Below are 19,889 nucleotides of genomic sequence, written 5' to 3'. Positions count from 1 at the left end.
CCAATAAAGCCAGAGCTAACAGCAGGGACTTAGCCGGAGTCACACACTACAATTCCTAATCAGACATCAAACAACTGTCTGCCTTTGAGAAGAGTTCAAAAACAGTCACCTCTGAAACAAAGGACATCCAAACTGCACTCCAACACACACACACACTAAGCCATGCTTGGCAAGCCTAATTACTTTCCCCAACAGGCAGAAAGTGAATAAATCAATAAAAAAATGGGGGTATTATGAGGACAATACGAAACAGAGGAGTTTGGAGGCTTTCCGCTCCGAAGTAGAAAAGCACTTTGAGCGTTATCTCTTCAAGCAGGCTGCAATTGCCATGGGAAACATACTGTGACCTCTCGGGTTGAGTTTCCTGAGAGTAGAGAAACTCTTCATAGTGCTTCTGTGACCGATTGATTTTGAGACAATGAAAGTTACAGGCTAGTAGAACTCTGGTGATAAGGGCTTTGAACAGCCAACGTCCAATCATACTCAAACCCACTGTAGTGGCCCAAGGCAGAGATATACATCCATATTTTTTTAAATGGTTGATATTATTTATTACATTCTATGTTTTGGGATCAAATAGTACCTTGAACATTGTGGTTCGCTAACAGACAGGTGTGGAACATGGATTGATCTTCCAGACAGATCACATGGGGCGGCAGGTAGCCTAGTGGTTATAGCGTTGGACTAGTAAACAAAAAGTTGCAAGATCGAATCCCAGAGCTGACAAGGTAAAAATCTGTCGTTCTGCCCCTGAACAAGGCAGTTAACCCACTGTTCCTAGGCCGTCATTGTAAATAAGTCTTAACTGACTTGCCTAGTTAAATAAAAATAAACATGCAGATTGACATCTTTCCTTTTCTCTCTCGCTCTCTCTCTCTCACACACACACACACACACACACACACAGAGAGAGACCAGGTGCTGATGTTGCGTTTGTCTCCTCTAGGACAGGGTGTGGGCCGACGTGGCGAAGAGCCTCAACTGTGTCATCGCCATGGTGGACAAGCTCCAGGAGCAGGAACCAATCAACAACAACCAGGAACAACCAATCCCTAAGCAGGTCCTGGCTGATGTCATCACCTCCCACAACCCTGGTAAGAGTTTCACCGCTGAATGTGTCGTATATCAAAGAGTGACTCAAGTAACAGTCAACAGAAAAACACGTCTCTACATCCATAACAATGTCCTATACATGTACAGTAGCCTAGTCCCAGATCTATTGGTGTTGTCTTGCCATGTTGATATCACCTACATACAGTTATATAGTCCTGCAATACCAACCAGAAATACTTCCATTGAGTCCTGGATGTATCTAGATGGCACAAGCTCTAGTCCTCCGTCTTAACTCCTTTTCACCATGGGATGGCAGTCACGTACCACGACAGCCAGTTGCAGTATTTGGTCTGCACAAAATCTGCACACACACTGTGACGGCCCTGAATTTTTCTGAACCGTCTCAGTGCTTCTCCTTCCAATAGGGCGCTTCCCCTTTAATTCCCAATTAAATAGCCAGCATCAGCTGCGCAAAAGTGGGGTTGTGATGGAGACGTGAATGAGGATGTGTTCAACCCTCAGTTCCCGAAGCGGCTCTATTCCGTTTGTTTTGTTGCCTTTAAAAGTGTGTTTTGTAGCCTAATAGAAAGTTTACCCCGGATCGGATCCACTCTTTGCGTCCGTGGACTACACCTCTCCGTTGTTCTTCGTGGCCTTTCTCCGCTGGAGATCTGTTGGCAGATTGGATTGTCTGACTGACCGACTGACTACAACCTTTTTGTATACAGTATTTCATTTGTTTTGGTGTGATGTATACCGTGATGATTTATGTAGTTGTAGTTGAGGACTTATTAAGAGTTGATACGCTTGATGGTTGTGTGGTAAAATAATTGTTATTTTGATTGTATGATTTGATACTGTGTTTACTCTACACTTGTATGAACGGACCAACATTGCGTGACTATGGTCACTTGAGTTCCCTGAACTTCGTTACCGGACTGGACTCTTTAGGCCCGAGGTACAGGACATTTCTGGAGGAACCAGAGCTCATTATTTGCTATATTGTTATGTGTGTGTGATCATTTATGTTGGTAATACAACCCACGCAAAAGAATAGTTATTTTGAAGTTCTTTCCAATGTTTTAAGCGTTTATGAAAAGTGTGTTTCCATCCTGATTTTTACATGAGTCCTTTGTATTGGTGTAGACTTGACGGAGCAGATGGGACTCATTCCCTTCCAAACCAAAAGGAGAAACCAATGTTTTCTCTGGTAGGCACAACCTACCTGGCACCCCTATAAACAAATACCTCAAGTCAAAACTGTTACAACACACTCACTCTCAGAAATTACAGAATGAAGCACAGGAGGTTGGTGGCACCTTAGTTGGGGAGGACGGGCTCGTGGTAATGAGCGGAGCATACAGCTAAACACATCGAGCGCTGGTTTGATGCCGTTCCATTCGCTCCGTTCCAGCCAGTATTATGAGCCCTCCTCCCCTCAGCAGCCTCCACTGGAATTAAGGTAAGAAGGAGAGAGTGCATAAATAACACATTGACCACAGAGAAGTGGAGCAAGGACCTCTTGTTATTCACACCCAGACGTTATCTCCCCTGCATCCAATCAAATCCTCTCTCAGGCCTCTGCTCAGACGAGGGCGTGTCGTGTCCCTACTACTGGCAGGTGGTTGGCAGATTGGTGCAGGCTTAAGCCTGACTGGGTGAAGGTGTTGGCTCCCGGATCAGGATAGAGTGTGTGTGTGCATGTTGGTGAATCATTAGTGTGTATGAGCATGGTAGCCGATCTAGTGACACGTCTTTGTCCAAACATTCACAGAGGTAAGCAGGACCCGCAGCATTTTATTAAGGTAGAGAACAGACACAGGGAGTAACAGGACACACAGCATTTTATTAAGGTAGAGAACAGACACAGGGAGTAACAGGACACACAGCATTTTATTAAGGTAGAGAACAGACACAGGGAGTAACAGGACACAGCATTTTATTAAGGTAGAGAACAGACACAGGGAGTAACAGGACACACAGCATTTTATTAAGGTAGAGAACAGACACAGGGAGTAAGCAGGACACACAGCATTTTATTAAGGTAGAGAACAGACACAGGGAGTAACAGGACACACAGCATTTTATTAAGGTAGAGAACAGACACAGGGAGTAACAGGACACAGCATTTTATTAAGGTAGAGAACAGACACATGGAGTAAGCAGGACACAGCATTTTATTAAGGTAGAGAACAGACACAGGGAGTAAGCAGGACACAGCATTTTATTAAGGTAGAGAACAGACACAGGGAGTAAGCAGGACACACAGCATTTTATTAAGGTAGAGAACAGACACAGGGAGTAACAGGACACACAGCATTTTATTAAGGTAGAGAACAGACACAGGGAGTAACAGGACACACAGCATTTTATTAAGGTAGAGAACAGACACAGGGAGTAAGCAGGACACGCAGCATTTTATTAAGGTAGAGAACAGACACAGGGAGTAACAGGACACACAGCATTTTATTAAGGTAGAGAACAGACACAGGGAGTAACAGGACACGCAGCATTTTATTAAGGTAGAGAACAGACACAGGGAGTAAGCAGGACACACAGCATTTTATTAAGGTAGAGAACAGACACAGGGAGTAACAGGACACGCTGCATTTTATTAAGGTAGAGAACAGACACAGGGAGTAAGCAGGACACAGCATTTTATTAAGGTAGAGAACAGACACAGGGAGTAAGCAGGACACGCTGCATTTTATTAAGGTAGAGAACAGACACAGGGAGTAAGCAGGACACACAGCATTTTATTAAGGTAGAGAACAGACACAGGGAGTAACAGGACACACAGCATTTTATTAAGGTAGAGAACAGACACAGGGAGTAAGCAGGACACACAGCATTTTATTAAGGTAGAGAACAGACACAGGGAGTACCAGGACACAGCATTTTATTAAGGTAGAGAACAGACACAGGGAGTAAGCAGGACACAGCATTTTATTAAGGTAGAGAACAGACACAGGGAGTAAGCAGGACACACAGCATTTTATTAAGGTAGAGAACAGACACAGGGAGTAACAGGACACAGCATTTTATTAAGGTAGAGAACAGACACAGGGAGTAAGCAGGACACAGCATTTTATTAAGGTAGAGAACAGACACAGGGAGTAAGCAGGACACAGCATTTTATTAAGGTAGAGAACAGACACAGGGAGTAACAGGACACACAGCATTTTATTAAGGTAGAGAACAGACACAGGGAGTAACAGGACACAGCATTTTATTAAGGTAGAGAACAGACACAGGGAGTAAGCAGGACCCGCTGCATTTTATTAAGGTAGAGAACAGACACAGAGAGTAACAGGACACACAGCATTTTATTAAGGTAGAGAACAGACACAGGGAGTAAGCAGGACACAGCATTTTATTAAGGTAGAGAACAGACACAGGGAGTAAGCAGGACACAGCATTTTATTAAGGTAGAGAACAGACACAGGGAGTAAGCAGGACACAGCATTTTATTAAGGTAGAGAACAGACACAGGGAGTAAGCAGGACACAGCATTTTATTAAGGTAGAGAACAGACACAGGGAGTAAGCAGGACACAGCATTTTATTAAGGTAGAGAACAGACACAGGGAGTAAGCAGGACACAGCATTTTATTAAGGTAGAGAACAGACACAGGGAGTAAGCAGGACACAGCATTTTATTAAGGTAGAGAACAGACACAGGGAGTAACAGGACACACAGCATTTTATTAAGGTAGAGAACAGACACAGGGAGTAACAGGACACAGCATTTTATTAAGGTAGAGAACAGACACAGGGAGTAACAGGACACACAGCATTTTATTAAGGTAGAGAACAGACACAGGGAGTAAGCAGGACACAGCATTTTATTAAGGTAGAGAACAGACACAGGGAGTAAGCAGGACACAGCATTTTATTAAGGTAGAGAACAGACACAGGGAGTAAGCAGGACACAGCATTTTATTAAGGTAGAGAACAGACACAGGGAGTAACAGGACACACAGCATTTTATTAAGGTAGAGAACAGACACAGGGAGTAACAGGACACACAGCATTTTATTAAGGTAGAGAACAGACACAGGGAGTAAGCAGGACACAGCATTTTATTAAGGTAGAGAACAGACACAGGGAGTAAGCAGGACACACAGCATTTTATTAAGGTAGAGAACAGACACAGGGAGTAACAGGACACACAGCATTTTATTAAGGTAGAGAACAGACACAGGGAGTAACAGGACACGCTGCATTTTATTAAGGTAGAGAACAGACACAGGGAGTAAGCAGGACACGCAGCATTTTATTAAGGTAGAGAACAGACACAGGGAGTAAGCAGGACACACAGCATTTTATTAAGGTAGAGAACAGACACAGGGAGTAAGCAGGACACGCTGCATTTTATTAAGGTAGAGAACAGACACAGGGAGTAAGCAGGACACAGCATTTTATTAAGGTAGAGAACAGACACAGGGAGTAACAGGACACACAGCATTTTATTAAGGTAGAGAACAGACACAGGGAGTAACAGGACACACAGCATTTTATTAAGGTAGAGAACAGACACAGGGAGTAAGCAGGACACGCAGCATTTTATTAAGGTAGAGAACAGACACAGGGAGTAACAGGACACGCAGCATTTTATTAAGGTAGAGAACAGACACAGGGAGTAAGCAGGACACACAGCATTTTATTAAGGTAGAGAACAGACACAGGGAGTAAGCAGGACACGCTGCATTTTATTAAGGTAGAGAACAGACACAGGGAGTAAGCAGGACACGCTGCATTTTATTAAGGTAGAGAACAGACACAGGGAGTAACAGGACACACAGCATTTTATTAAGGTAGAGAACAGACACAGGGAGTAAGCAGGACACACAGCATTTTATTAAGGTAGAGAACAGACACAGGGAGTAAGCAGGACACAGCATTTTATTAAGGTAGAGAACAGACACAGGGAGTAAGCAGGACACGCAGCATTTTATTAAGGTAGAGAACAGACACAGGGAGTAAGCAGGACACGCTGCATTTTATTAAGGTAGAGAACAGACACAGGGAGTAACAGGACACACAGCATTTTATTAAGGTAGAGAACAGACACAGGGAGTAAGCAGGACACAGCATTTTATTAAGGTAGAGAACAGACACAGGGAGTAACAGGACACACAGCATTTTATTAAGGTAGAGAACAGACACAGGGAGTAACAGGACACACAGCATTTTATTAAGGTAGAGAACAGACACAGGGAGTAACAGGACACACAGCATTTTATTAAGGTAGAGAACAGACACAGGGAGTAAGCAGGACACGCTGCATTTTATTAAGGTAGAGAACAGACACAGGGAGTAACAGGACACACAGCATTTTATTAAGGTAGAGAACAGACACAGGGAGTAAGCAGGACCCGCTGCATTTTATTAAGGTAGAGAACAGACACAGGGAGTAAGCAGGACCCGCTGCATTTTATTAAGGTAGAGAACAGACACAGGGAGTAAGCAGGACACAGCATTTTATTAAGGTAGAGAACAGACACAGGGAGTAACAGGACACGCAGCATTTTATTAAGGTAGAGAACAGACACAGGGAGTAAGCAGGACACAGCATTTTATTAAGGTAGAGAACAGACACAGGGAGTAAGCAGGACACGCAGCATTTTATTAAGGTAGAGAACAGACACAGAGAGTAACAGGACACGCTGCATTTTATTAAGGTAGAGAACAGACACAGGGAGTAAGCAGGACACAGCATTTTATTAAGGTAGAGAACAGACACAGGGAGTAAGCAGGACACGCAGCATTTTATTAAGGTAGAGAACAGACACAGGGAGTAAGCAGGACACGCAGCATTTTATTAAGGTAGAGAACAGACACAGGGAGTAACAGGACACACAGCATTTTATTAAGGTAGAGAACAGACACAGGGAGTAAGCAGGACACACAGCATTTTATTAAGGTAGAGAACAGACACAGGGAGTAACAGGACACACAGCATTTTATTAAGGTAGAGAACAGACACAGGGAGTAAGCAGGACACACAGCATTTTATTAAGGTAGAGAACAGACACAGGGAGTAAGCAGGACACGCTGCATTTATTAAGGTAGAGAACAGACACAGGGAGTAAGCAGGACACACAGCATTTTATTAAGGTAGAGAACAGACACAGGGAGTAACAGGACACACAGCATTTTATTAAGGTAGAGAACAGACACAGGGAGTAACAGGACACAGCATTTTATTAAGGTAGAGAACAGGACACAGGGAGTAAGCAGGACACGCTGCATTTTATTAAGGTAGAGAACAGACACAGGGAGTAACAGGACACACTGCATTTTATTAAGGTAGAGAACAGACACAGGGAGTAACAGGACACACAGCATTTTATTAAGGTAGAGAACAGACACAGGGAGTAAGCAGGACACACAGCATTTTATTAAGGTAGAGAACAGACACAGGGAGTAAGCAGGACACAGCATTTTATTAAGGTAGAGAACAGACACAGGGAGTAAGCAGGACACGCAGCATTTTATTAAGGTAGAGAACAGACACAGGGAGTAAGCAGGACACAGCATTTTATTAAGGTAGAGAACAGACACAGGGAGTAAGCAGGACACGCAGCATTTTATTAAGGTAGAGAACAGACACAGGGAGTAAGCAGGACACGCAGCATTTTATTAAGGTAGAGAACAGACACAGGGAGTAAGCAGGACACACAGCATTTTATTAGGTAGAGACAGACACAGGGAGTAAGCAGGACCACCTGCATTTATTAAGGTAGAGAACAGACACAGGGAGTAACAGGACACCAGCATTTATTAAGGTAGAGAACAGACACAGTGAGTAAGCAGGACACACAGCATTTTATTAAGGTAGAGAACAGACACAGGAGTAAGCAGGACACGCAGCATTTTATTAAGGTAGAGAACAGACACAGGGAGTAACAGGACACAGCATTTTATAAGGTAGAGAACAGACACAGGGAGTAACAGGACACGCTGCATTTTATTAAGGTAGAGAACAGACACAGGGAGTAAGCAGGACACGCTGCATTTTATTAATGTAAGAGAAACAGGACACAGGGAAGTAACAGGCCGGACACAGCATTTTTATTAAGGTAGAGAACAGACCAGGGAGTAAGCAGGACACACAGCATTTTATTAAGGTAGAGAACAGACACAGGAGTAAGCAGGACACAGCATTTTATTAAGGTAGAGAACAGACACAGGAGTAAGAAGGACACCAGCATTTTATTAAGGTAGAGAACAGACACAGGGAGTAACAGGACACAGCATTTTATTAAGGTAGAGAACAGACACAGGGAGTAAGCAGGACACGCTGCATTTATTAAGGTAGAGAACAGACACAGGGAGTAACAGGACACACTGCATTTTATTAAGGTAGAGAACAGACACAGGGAGTAACAGGACACACAGCATTTTATTAAGGTAGAGAACAGACACAGGGAGTAAGCAGGACACACAGCATTTATTAAGGTAGAGAACAGACTTTTATTAAGGTAAGTAACAGACACAGGTAGTAGCATGACGAGAGAACAGACACAGGGAGTAACAGGACACGCAGCATTTATATTAAGGTCGAGACCAGACACAGGGATGTAAGCAGGCACACACAGCATTTTATGAGGTAGAGAACAGACACAGGAGAGTAAACAGGACCCAGGCATTTTATAAGGTAGAGAACAGACACAGGGAAGTAACAGGACACACATGCATTTTATTAAGGTCGAGAACAGACACAGGGACGTAAGCAGGACACACAGCATTTTATTAAGGTAGAGAACAGACACAGGGAGTAAGCAGGCCTACCAGCTGCATTTTATTAAGGTAGAGAACAGACACAGGGAGTAAGGCAGGGACACAGCGAATTTTATTAAGGTAGAGAACAGACCCAAAGGGAGTAAGCAGGACACAGCAGCATTTTATTAGGTAGAGAACCAGACACCGGGAGTAAGCAGGAACACACAGCTAATTTTATTAAGGTAGAGAACCAGACCCAGGGAGCAAGTAACAGGACACGCAGCATTTTCATTAAGGTAGCAGACCAGCCATCAGGAGAGTACAGGACAGGACACAGCATTTTATTAAGGTAGAGAACAGACACAGGGAGTAAGCAGGACACGCAGCATTTTATTAAGGTAGAGAACAGACACAGGAGTAAGCAGGACACGCAGCATTTTATTAAGGTAGAGAACAGACACAGGGAGTAACAGGACACACAGCATTTTATTAAGGTAGAGAACAGACACAGGGAGTAACAGGACACACAGCATTTTATTAAGGTAGAGAACAGACACAGGGAGTAAGCAGGACACGCTGCATTTTATTAAGGTAGAGAACAGACACAGGAGTAAGCAGGACACACAGCATTTTATTAAGGTAGAGAACAGACACAGGGAGTAACAGGACACACAGCATTTTATTAAGGTAGAGAACAGACACAGGGAGTAAGCAGGACACGCAGCATTTTATTAAGGTAGAGAACAGACACAGGGAGTAAGCAGGACACAGCATTTTATTAAGGTAGAGAACAGACACAGGGAGTACATGACACAGCATTTTATTAAGGTAGAACAACCAGGATAAGCATTTTATTAAGGTAGAGAACAGACACAGGGAGTAAGCAGGACACACAGCATTTTATTAAGGTAGAGAACAGACACAGGGAGTAACAGGACACACAGCATTTTATTAAGGTAGAGAACAGACACAGGGAGTAACAGGACACACAGCATTTTATTAAGGTAGAGAACAGACACAGGGAGTAACAGGACACACAGCATTTTATTAAGGTAGAGAACAGACACAGGGAGTAAGCAGGACACAGCATTTTATTAAGGTAGAGAACAGACACAGGGAGTAAGCAGGACACAGCATTTTATTAAGGTAGAGAACAGACACAGAGAGTAACAGGACACACAGCATTTTATTAAGGTAGAGAACAGACACAGGGAGTAAGCAGGACACAGCATTTTATTAAGGTAGAGAACAGACACAGGGAGTAAGCAGGACACGCAGCATTTTATTAAGGTAGAGAACAGACACAGGGAGTAACAGGACACACAGCATTTTATTAAGGTAGAGAACAGACACAGGGAGTAAGCAGGACACAGCATTTTATTAAGGTAGAGAACAGACACAGGGAGTAAGCAGGACACACAGCATTTTATTAAGGTAGAGAACAGACACAGGGAGTAAGCAGGACACACAGCATTTTATTAAGGTAGAGAACAGACACAGGGAGTAAGCAGGACCCGCTACATTTTATTAAGGTAGAGAACAGACACAGGGAGTAAGCAGGACACGCAGCATTTTATTAAGGTAGAGAACAGACACAGGGAGTAAGCAGGACACACAGCATTTTATTAAGGTAGAGAACAGACACAGGGAGTAACAGGACACGCAGCATTTTATTAAGGTAGAGAACAGACACAGGGAGTAAGCAGGACACAGCATTTTATTAAGGTAGAGAACAGACACAGGGAGTAAGCAGGACACAGCATTTTATTAAGGTAGAGAACAGACACAGGGAGTAACAGGACACACAGCATTTTATTAAGGTAGAGAACAGACACAGGGAGTAACAGGACACGCTGCATTTTATTAAGGTAGAGAACAGACACAGGGAGTAAGCAGGACACGCTGCATTTTATTAAGGTAGAGAACAGACACAGGGAGTAACAGGACACACAGCATTTTATTAAGGTAGAGAACAGACACAGGGAGTAACAGGACACACTGCATTTTATTAAGGTAGAGAACAGACACAGGGAGTAAGCAGGACACAGCATTTTATTAAGGTAGAGAACAGACACAGGGAGTAAGCAGGACACAGCATTTTATTAAGGTAGAGAACAGACACAGGGAGTAAGCAGGACACAGCATTTTATTAAGGTAGAGAACAGACACAGGGAGTAAGCAGGACACAGCATTTTATTAAGGTAGAGAACAGACACAGGGAGTAAGCAGGACACACAGCATTTTATTAAGGTAGAGAACAGACACAGGGAGTAAGCAGGACACGCAGCATTTTATTAAGGTAGAGAACAGACACAGGGAGTAAGCAGGACACAGCATTTTATTAAGGTAGAGAACAGACACAGGGAGTAACAGGACACACAGCATTTTATTAAGGTAGAGAACAGACACAGGGAGTAACAGGACACACAGCATTTTATTAAGGTAGAGAACAGACACAGGGAGTAAGCAGGACACAGCATTTTATTAAGGTAGAGAACAGACACAGGGAGTAACAGGACACACAGCATTTTATTAAGGTAGAGAACAGACACAGGGAGTAACAGGACACACAGCATTTTATTAAGGTAGAGAACAGACACAGGGAGTAAGCAGGACACACAGCATTTTATTAAGGTAGAGAACAGACACAGGGAGTAAGCAGGACACAGCATTTTATTAAGGTAGAGAACAGACACAGAGAGTAACAGGACACACAGCATTTTATTAAGGTAGAGAACAGACACAGGGAGTAAGCAGGACACAGCATTTTATTAAGGTAGAGAACAGACACAGGGAGTAACAGGACACACAGCATTTTATTAAGGTAGAGAACAGACACAGAGAGTAACAGGACACACAGCATTTTATTAAGGTAGAGAACAGACACAGAGAGTAACAGGACACGCTGCATTTTATTAAGGTAGAGAACAGACACAGGGAGTAAGCAGGACACAGCATTTTATTAAGGTAGAGAACAGACACAGGGAGTAAGCAGGACACGCAGCATTTTATTAAGGTAGAGAACAGACACAGGGAGTAAACAGGACACACAGCATTTTATTAAGGTAGAGAACAGACACAGGGAGTAAGCAGGACACAGCATTTTATTAAGGTAGAGAACAGACACAGGGAGTAAGCAGGACACGCAGCATTTTATTAAGGTAGAGAACAGACACAGGGAGTAACAGGACACACAGCATTTTATTAAGGTAGAGAACAGACACAGGGAGTAAGCAGGACACAGCATTTTATTAAGGTAGAGAACAGACACAGGGAGTAAGCAGGACACACAGCATTTTATTAAGGTAGAGAACAGACACAGGGAGTAAGCAGGACACGCAGCATTTTATTAAGGTAGAGAACAGACACAGGGAGTAAGCAGGACACGCAGCATTTTATTAAGGTAGAGAACAGACACAGGGAGTAAGCAGGACACACAGCATTTTATTAAGGTAGAGAACAGACACAGGGAGTAAGCAGGACACGCAGCATTTTATTAAGGTAGAGAACAGACACAGGGAGTAAGCAGGACACGCAGCATTTTATTAAGGTAGAGAACAGACACAGGGAGTAAGCAGGACACACAGCATTTTATTAAGGTAGAGAACAGACACAGGGAGTAACAGGACACGCAGCATTTTATTAAGGTAGAGAACAGACACAGGGAGTAAGCAGGACACAGCATTTTATTAAGGTAGAGAACAGACACAGGGAGTAAGCAGGACACGCTGCATTTTATTAAGGTAGAGAACAGACACAGGGAGTAAGCAGGACACACAGCATTTTATTAAGGTAGAGAACAGACACAGGGAGTAACAGGACACACAGCATTTTATTAAGGTAGAGAACAGACACAGGGAGTAACAGGACACACAGCATTTTATTAAGGTAGAGAACAGACACAGGGAGTAACAGGACACACAGCATTTTATTAAGGTAGAGAACAGACACAGGGAGTAAGCAGGACACAGCATTTTATTAAGGTAGAGAACAGACACAGGGAGTAACAGGACACGCAGCATTTTATTAAGGTAGAGAACAGACACAGGGAGTAAGCAGGACACAGCATTTTATTAAGGTAGAGAACAGACACAGGGAGTAACAGGACACAGCATTTTATTAAGGTAGAGAACAGACACAGGGAGTAACAGGACACAGCATTTTATTAAGGTAGAGAACAGACACAGGGAGTAACAGGACACACAGCATTTTATTAAGGTAGAGAACAGACACAGGGAGTAAGCAGGACCCGCTGCATTTTATTAAGGTAGAGAACAGACACAGGGAGTAAGCAGGACCCGCTGCATTTTATTAAGGTAGAGAACAGACACAGGGAGTAAGCAGGACACGCAGCATTTTATTAAGGTAGAGAACAGACACAGGGAGTAAGCAGGACACACAGCATTTTATTAAGGTAGAGAACAGACACAGGGAGTAACAGGACACGCAGCATTTTATTAAGGTAGAGAACAGACACAGGGAGTAAGCAGGACACAGCATTTTATTAAGGTAGAGAACAGACACAGGGAGTAAGCAGGACACGCAGCATTTTATTAAGGTAGAGAACAGACACAGGGAGTAAGCAGGACACGCAGCATTTTATTAAGGTAGAGAACAGACACAGGGAGTAACAGGACACACAGCATTTTATTAAGGTAGAGAACAGACACAGGGAGTAACAGGACACACAGCATTTTATTAAGGTAGAGAACAGACACAGGGAGTAAGCAGGACACGCTGCATTTTATTAAGGTAGAGAACAGACACAGGGAGTAAGCAGGACACACAGCATTTTATTAAGGTAGAGAACAGACACAGGGAGTAACAGGACACACAGCATTTTATTAAGGTAGAGAACAGACACAGGGAGTAAGCAGGACACGCAGCATTTTATTAAGGTAGAGAACAGACACAGGGAGTAAGCAGGACACAGCATTTTATTAAGGTAGAGAACAGACACAGGGAGTAAGCAGGACACAGCATTTTATTAAGGTAGAGAACAGACACAGGGAGTAAGCAGGACACACAGCATTTTATTAAGGTAGAGAACAGACACAGGGAGTAACAGGACACACAGCATTTTATTAAGGTAGAGAACAGACACAGGGAGTAACAGGACACACAGCATTTTATTAAGGTAGAGAACAGACACAGGGAGTAACAGGACACACAGCATTTTATTAAGGTAGAGAACAGACACAGGGAGTAACAGGACACACAGCATTTTATTAAGGTAGAGAACAGACACAGGGAGTAAGCAGGACACAGCATTTTATTAAGGTAGAGAACAGACACAGGGAGTAACAGGACACACAGCATTTTATTAAGGTAGAGAACAGACACAGGGAGTAACAGGACACACAGCATTTTATTAAGGTAGAGAACAGACACAGGGAGTGGTCATCCTCAACTGTTTGAAGAGAAAGGGAGGATGAATTCTTTTTTTCTTCTCTGTGGCACTGTTCAGACCGAGGGCTGTGATTGGTCCAGCCAAGACTCCTGTTGGCAAGGCATTGTGGGAGTTTGTCTGGACCGGTGGGAAGAGGAAGGGTTGAATGTGTGTATAGTGTGTTTTCAAAGCGAGATAAGGCATGATTTATTTGGCAAGGGGAACCCAGATGTTGAGTGCTAAGCTTTTTTCAATCTGCTTTGTGTGGGGGTGGAGGAGGTGTGTGTGAGTGTGTGTGTGTGTGTGTGCGTACTTGTTTTCCTTGTGTGTGAAAGAGAGGGAGAGAAAGGGAGCAAGAAAGGTGAGGGGGAGTGTGGGATTAAAGAGATTTGATTCGCTTTTCCTGGCTTTTGTTGGCATAAGCAGTCAGTGGGAAAAAAACTATATTAAAAGTTTTTCCACAATGGTGTTCCTCACACCATCACATGTAGGCTTCGTCACAGCATTGGAGCCACGGAAGAAAGGGGATACCTCGTCAGTTGTACAACTGAATGCATTCAACTGAAATGTGTCTTCCGCATTCCGCAGCAGATGAAAGACACATCATGCTTACTTCCCTTCGCAAACGGAAGATGTCCAGCAGTGCCATCAGCTCAGAATTGTAAGAAAACAGTGGGACCCTGGCACACCCATCTACTGTCCAGAGAAGTCTGGTCAGAAGTGGCCTTCATCGAAGACTTGCAGCCAAAAATCCATACCTCCGACGTGGAAACAAGGCCAAGCGACTCAACTATGCACGAAAACACAGGAACTGGGGTGCAGAAAAATGGCAGCAGGTGCTCTGGACGGTCAAATATTTGGCTGTAGCAGAAGGCAGTTTGTTCGCCGAAGGGCTGGAGAGTGGTACACAAATGAGTGTCTGCAGGCAACAGTGAAGCATGGTGGAGGTTCCTTGCAAGTTTGGGGCTGCATTTCTGCAAATGGAGTTGGGATAATTTGGGATTTGGTCATAATTAATGGTCTCCTCAATGCTGAGAAGTACAGGCAGATACTTATTCATCATGCAATACCATCAGGGAGGCATCTGATTGGCCCCAAATTTATTCTGCAGCATGACAACGAACCCAAACATACAGCGAAAGTCATTAAGAACTATCTTCAGCGTAAAGAAGAACAAGGAGTCCTGGAAGTGATGGTATGGCCCCCACAGAGCCCTGATCTCAACATCATTGAGTCTGTCTGGGATTACATGAAGAGAGAGAAGCACCTGAGGCTGCCTAAAAGAACTGTGGTTAGTTCTCCAAGATGTTTGGGCCAACCTACCTGCCGAGTTCTATCAAACTGTGTGCAAGTGAGGGCCTCCCGGGTGGCGCAGTGGTCTAAGGCACTGCATCGCTGTGCCACCAGAGATTCTGGGTTCGAGCCCAGGCTCTGCTACAGTCGGCCGCAACCGTGGGGTTCATGGGGTGACGCACAATTGGCCCAGCACTGTCCGGGTTAGGGAGGGTTTGGCCGGCAGGGATATCCTTGTCTCATCTCGCACTAGCGACTCCTGTGGCGGGCTGGGCGCAGTACACTCTGACCAGGTCGCTAGGTGTATGGTGTTTCCTACGACACATTGGTGCGGCTGGATGTGCGTTGTGTCAAGAAGCAGTGCGGCTTGGTTGGGTTGTGTTTCGACCTTCGCCTCTCCCGATTCCGTACGGGAGTTGCAGCGATGAGACAAGACAGTAACTACTACTAATTGGATACCATGAAATTGGGGAGAAAAAGGAGGTAACATTTTTTAATGAAAAAAACTGTGTGCAAGTGTACCTAGAAGAAGTGATGCTGTTTTGAAGGCAAAGGGTGGTCACACCAAATATTGATTTGATGTAGATTTTTCTTCTGTTCACTCACTTTGCATTTTGTTAATTGATAAATATAATCTATTAACATGCCTATTTTTGAAAGCATTCTTACTTTACAGCATTATTTCACATCTGCTAAAACTTCTGCACAGTACTGTATGTTTTCCAGTTTCTTTAAATACTTTGCAAATGCAACTTATTTCTATGTAAAAACTGAAACTGTCTATTCATTCCTTTTCCATTTTAATGACTCTCTTATCTAGAACAACTTACAGTAGTGCGTGCATCTATTTTCATACTTTTTTGTACTGGTCCCCCGTAGGAATCAAACCCACAACCCTGACATTGAAAGCACCATTTGTACTGGTCCCCCGTGGGAATCAAACCCACAACCCTGGCATTGAAAGCACCATTTGTACTGGTCCCCCGTGGGAATCAAACCCACAACCCTGGCATTGCAAGCACCATTTGTACTGGTCCCCCGTGGGAATCAAACCCACAACCCTGGCATTTCAAGCACCATTTGTACTGGTCCCCCGTGGGAATCAAACCCACAACCCTGGTATTGAAAGCACCATTTGTACTGGTCCCCCGTGGGAATCAAACCCACAACCCTGGCATTGCAAGCACCATTTGTACTGGTCCCCCGTGGGAATCAAACCCACAACCCTGGCATTGCAAGCACCATTTGTACTGGTCCCCCGTGGGAATCAAACCCACAACCCTGGCATTGCAAGCACCATTTGTACTGGTCCCCCGTGGGAATCAAACCCACAACCCTGACATTGCAAGCACCATGCTCTACCAACTGATCATGACAGACCACTTGATGTCTCAATGTACTTAATTACTGGATTGGTCATTGTTTTTCCTTCATGGTGATGGAAAGTCTACAGGTACAAACCTAGATGACCAGCCTATGTACAATACAGTAATGTACATTTACATTAAGTGGTTTGTAAGGATGGTAAATTAGCACTGCACAAAAATGTGTTGTTTTTCCATATTAATTTGAAGGTAGGCCTTGAAATACATCCACAGGTACACCTCCAATTGACTCAAATAATGTCAGTTAGCCTATCAGAGGCTTCTAAAGCCATGAATTAATTTTCTGGAATTTTCCAAGCTGTTTAAAGGCACAGTCAACTTAGTGTATGTAAACTTCTGACCCACTGGAATTGTGATACAGTGAATTATAAGTGAAATAATCTGTCTGTAAACAATTGTTGGAAAATGACTTGTCATGCACAAAGTAGATGTCCTAACCGACATGCCAAAACTATAGTTTGTTAACAAGAAATTTGTGGAGTGGTTGAAAAACGAGTTTTAATGACTCCAACCTAAGTGTATGTAAACTTCCGACTTCAACTGTATATCAGTCCACTACAGAGGTCTATATCAGTCCACTACAGAGGTCTATATCAGTCCACTACGGAGGTCTATATCAGTCCACTACGGAGGTCTATATCAGTCCACTACGGAGGTCTATATCAGTCCACTACGGAGGTCTATATCAGTCCACTACGGAGGTCTATATCAGTCCACTACGGAGGTCTATATCAGTCCACTACGGAGGTCTATATCAGTCCACTACGGAGGTCTATATGGTCGCTAATAATAGTAAAGGCCCAGTGCACTACTTTTGTGAGAAAAATATATTTTCAAAAAGTATATATTTTTGTATTAATATATTTTGTTTTTATTCAGATTTTTAGGGGGTGCTGCAACCTCCTGGTCAGCTTTAGTCTGTCAAGCCAGACAAGCTCTTATCCTTTCACATCTATGAAAACAGTCAGTCTGGGAATGCACCAGGAGACATGGAACAGTCATTATGAAACACCAGCCTCCTGGGTTCATACTGCAGTATCCAACAGTCATTATCAAACACCAGCCTCTTGGGTTCCTACTGCAGTATCCAACAGTCATTATGAAACACCAGCCTCTTGGGTTCCTACTGCAGTATCCAACAGTCATTATGAAACACCAGCCTCTTGGGTTCCTACTGCAGTATCCAACAGTCATTATGAAACACCAGCCTCTTGGGTTCCTACTGCAGTATCCAACAGTCATTATGAAACACCAGCCTCTTGGGTTCCTACTGCAGTATCCAACAGCCATTTTGAAACACCAGCCTCTTGGGTTCATACTGCAGTATCCAACAGTCATTATCAAACACCAGCCTCCTGGGTTCATACTGCAGTATCCAACAGTCATTATCAAACACCAGCCTCTTGGGTTCACTCCACTTGACCACTACATTCTCAAACCTCAGTGACTAAATCTGGATGGACTTGCTGCCTTGACCCCTGCCTTGACCCCACTGATGTTTGATATATGTTTGCTTCAGATAAGTTTTGAATCGACAATTGTTTCTAAATTGGAGACCCTAGAAGCTAAACAAACTGTCCAAACTATCTAAACTATGAACAAACAAAGGTCTATCTTGTAAGAAATATGTAACTAAATTAGATGTTAGAGCTGCAAACAGCTGCAAAACATTTCTCAAACATTTAAACAAACCACTGAAAGGTTTTTCAGTCCTTGGAGAACATACCGTAACTGGAGTTTTGAAACATTGTTCAGGATGGCAACTTAACATTTTCATCAACAATTCTCATCGTCTTTAAGGCTGATGCATTTCTAGGCTCCTTAATCAGCACAACTAAAGATGTAGAGAAATCAGGACACATCAAGATTCCAACATAAACTGTGTAATATATGGTTCTCATGTCTTCTCCTGTCATGTCTCTCTGTATGTTGCAGAAGGGGATTGGCGGGAGCAGCTCTGCCCCCTGGTGGTGAGATTGAAGGAGTGCGTCGCGGAGGTGGTGGTGCGGGCCAGGAGGGCCATGACCTTCGTCCTGCTGCAGGAGGCGGCCTGCAGCATCCCCCAGGGACTGTTCCTCAAGCAGAGGAGGGATGTGGTCTTCAGTCAGGCGGTAGGTGGCCACCTGTGAAATGAGGACTCCACTTTGGAAACAGCCTATAGATATTTGTTGCAATTGATTTGTCATGTCAAGGCTCTTTAACCAATGCCAACGTTTTTCAGCTGTTAGGAAGCTAGTTATGATGTACAGTATCAAACCACCATTCAACGGCATGTGTTTGTTTACATAATTTACACAAGAGATTAGTTAACATTTCACTGACTATGTTTCTACTGAAACACTGCTCCTAATCCGAGCACATGCAGTAATTGGAAGTGATCCAGCAAGTCTTTGAAACTGATCTGGCAGCAGCTCAGACTACTTGCAGGAAAATTATATTCAGAGATGGTTTGAATTACCTTGTGACCTAGATAAACAAGTCTTTTATCAGCTGATAATGCCTTAGGATGTCATAATGTTCCATACGTAATCTCTGCAGCAGGGGCTCAACTCAGTCCACAGTTGAGCGGTAGGCTTTTGTGTGAATTAGGGCTGACCCCCATTAGTTGACTGGAATGACATGGACCTCTGCATTTATTTTTGGCCAAGGGTTTCTGTAATTACACAAAGACAAATATAATTGTGCCCATCTCAGTGGACTAATCCATTCCGAAGGCCTAGACTAAAAGCCAATTTATGTTTGATCTGAAAATGTGGTCGGAGGCTCCATATGGAAGGTGTGAGGCAATTATGGAGCCTCCAGAGGCATGCAGATGCCAAATTGAGCTCTGTACCACCGCCATGCACCTCTTAAATGTTGTAACGATGCAGAGGGCTCTGTATAGCTCTGCATTGACATGATTGGTTGACGGTAGTTTGGGCCGGTACATCCTGTATAAACACAAACTCACTTCCTTGACAACTTCCTTCACAACAGCTCTTCACTACTCCGTGAAGCGCAAGAAGTATGAATGCCCTGACTTCTGCAGAGGCCGTATCAGCG

The 19,889-nt window shown here is 43.7% G+C and overlaps 1 protein-coding gene across 5 annotated transcripts in view; it reads left to right on the top strand.

Annotated features, from left to right (window-relative positions):
- The window catches only part of LOC120034790 (type II inositol 3,4-bisphosphate 4-phosphatase-like), a 144,817-nt gene that overhangs the window by 96,147 nt on the left and 28,781 nt on the right, over positions 1 to 19,889 (top strand). For all 5 annotated transcript variants that reach the window (XM_038981409.1, XM_038981410.1, XM_038981407.1 and 2 more), the window contains 2 exons: positions 947 to 1,094; positions 18,783 to 18,958. In XM_038981409.1, the coding sequence (XP_038837337.1) occupies positions 947 to 1,094; positions 18,783 to 18,958 (324 nt within the window). The remainder of the gene's footprint in view (positions 1 to 946; positions 1,095 to 18,782; positions 18,959 to 19,889) is intronic.

This window comes from Salvelinus namaycush, chromosome 42 (genome assembly GCF_016432855.1).
Source record: "Salvelinus namaycush isolate Seneca chromosome 42, SaNama_1.0, whole genome shotgun sequence".
Taxonomy (NCBI): Eukaryota; Metazoa; Chordata; class Actinopteri; order Salmoniformes; family Salmonidae; genus Salvelinus; species Salvelinus namaycush.
The sequence above is the reverse complement of the archived record's forward strand: the minus strand, read 5'-3'. Positions and strand labels throughout refer to the sequence as shown.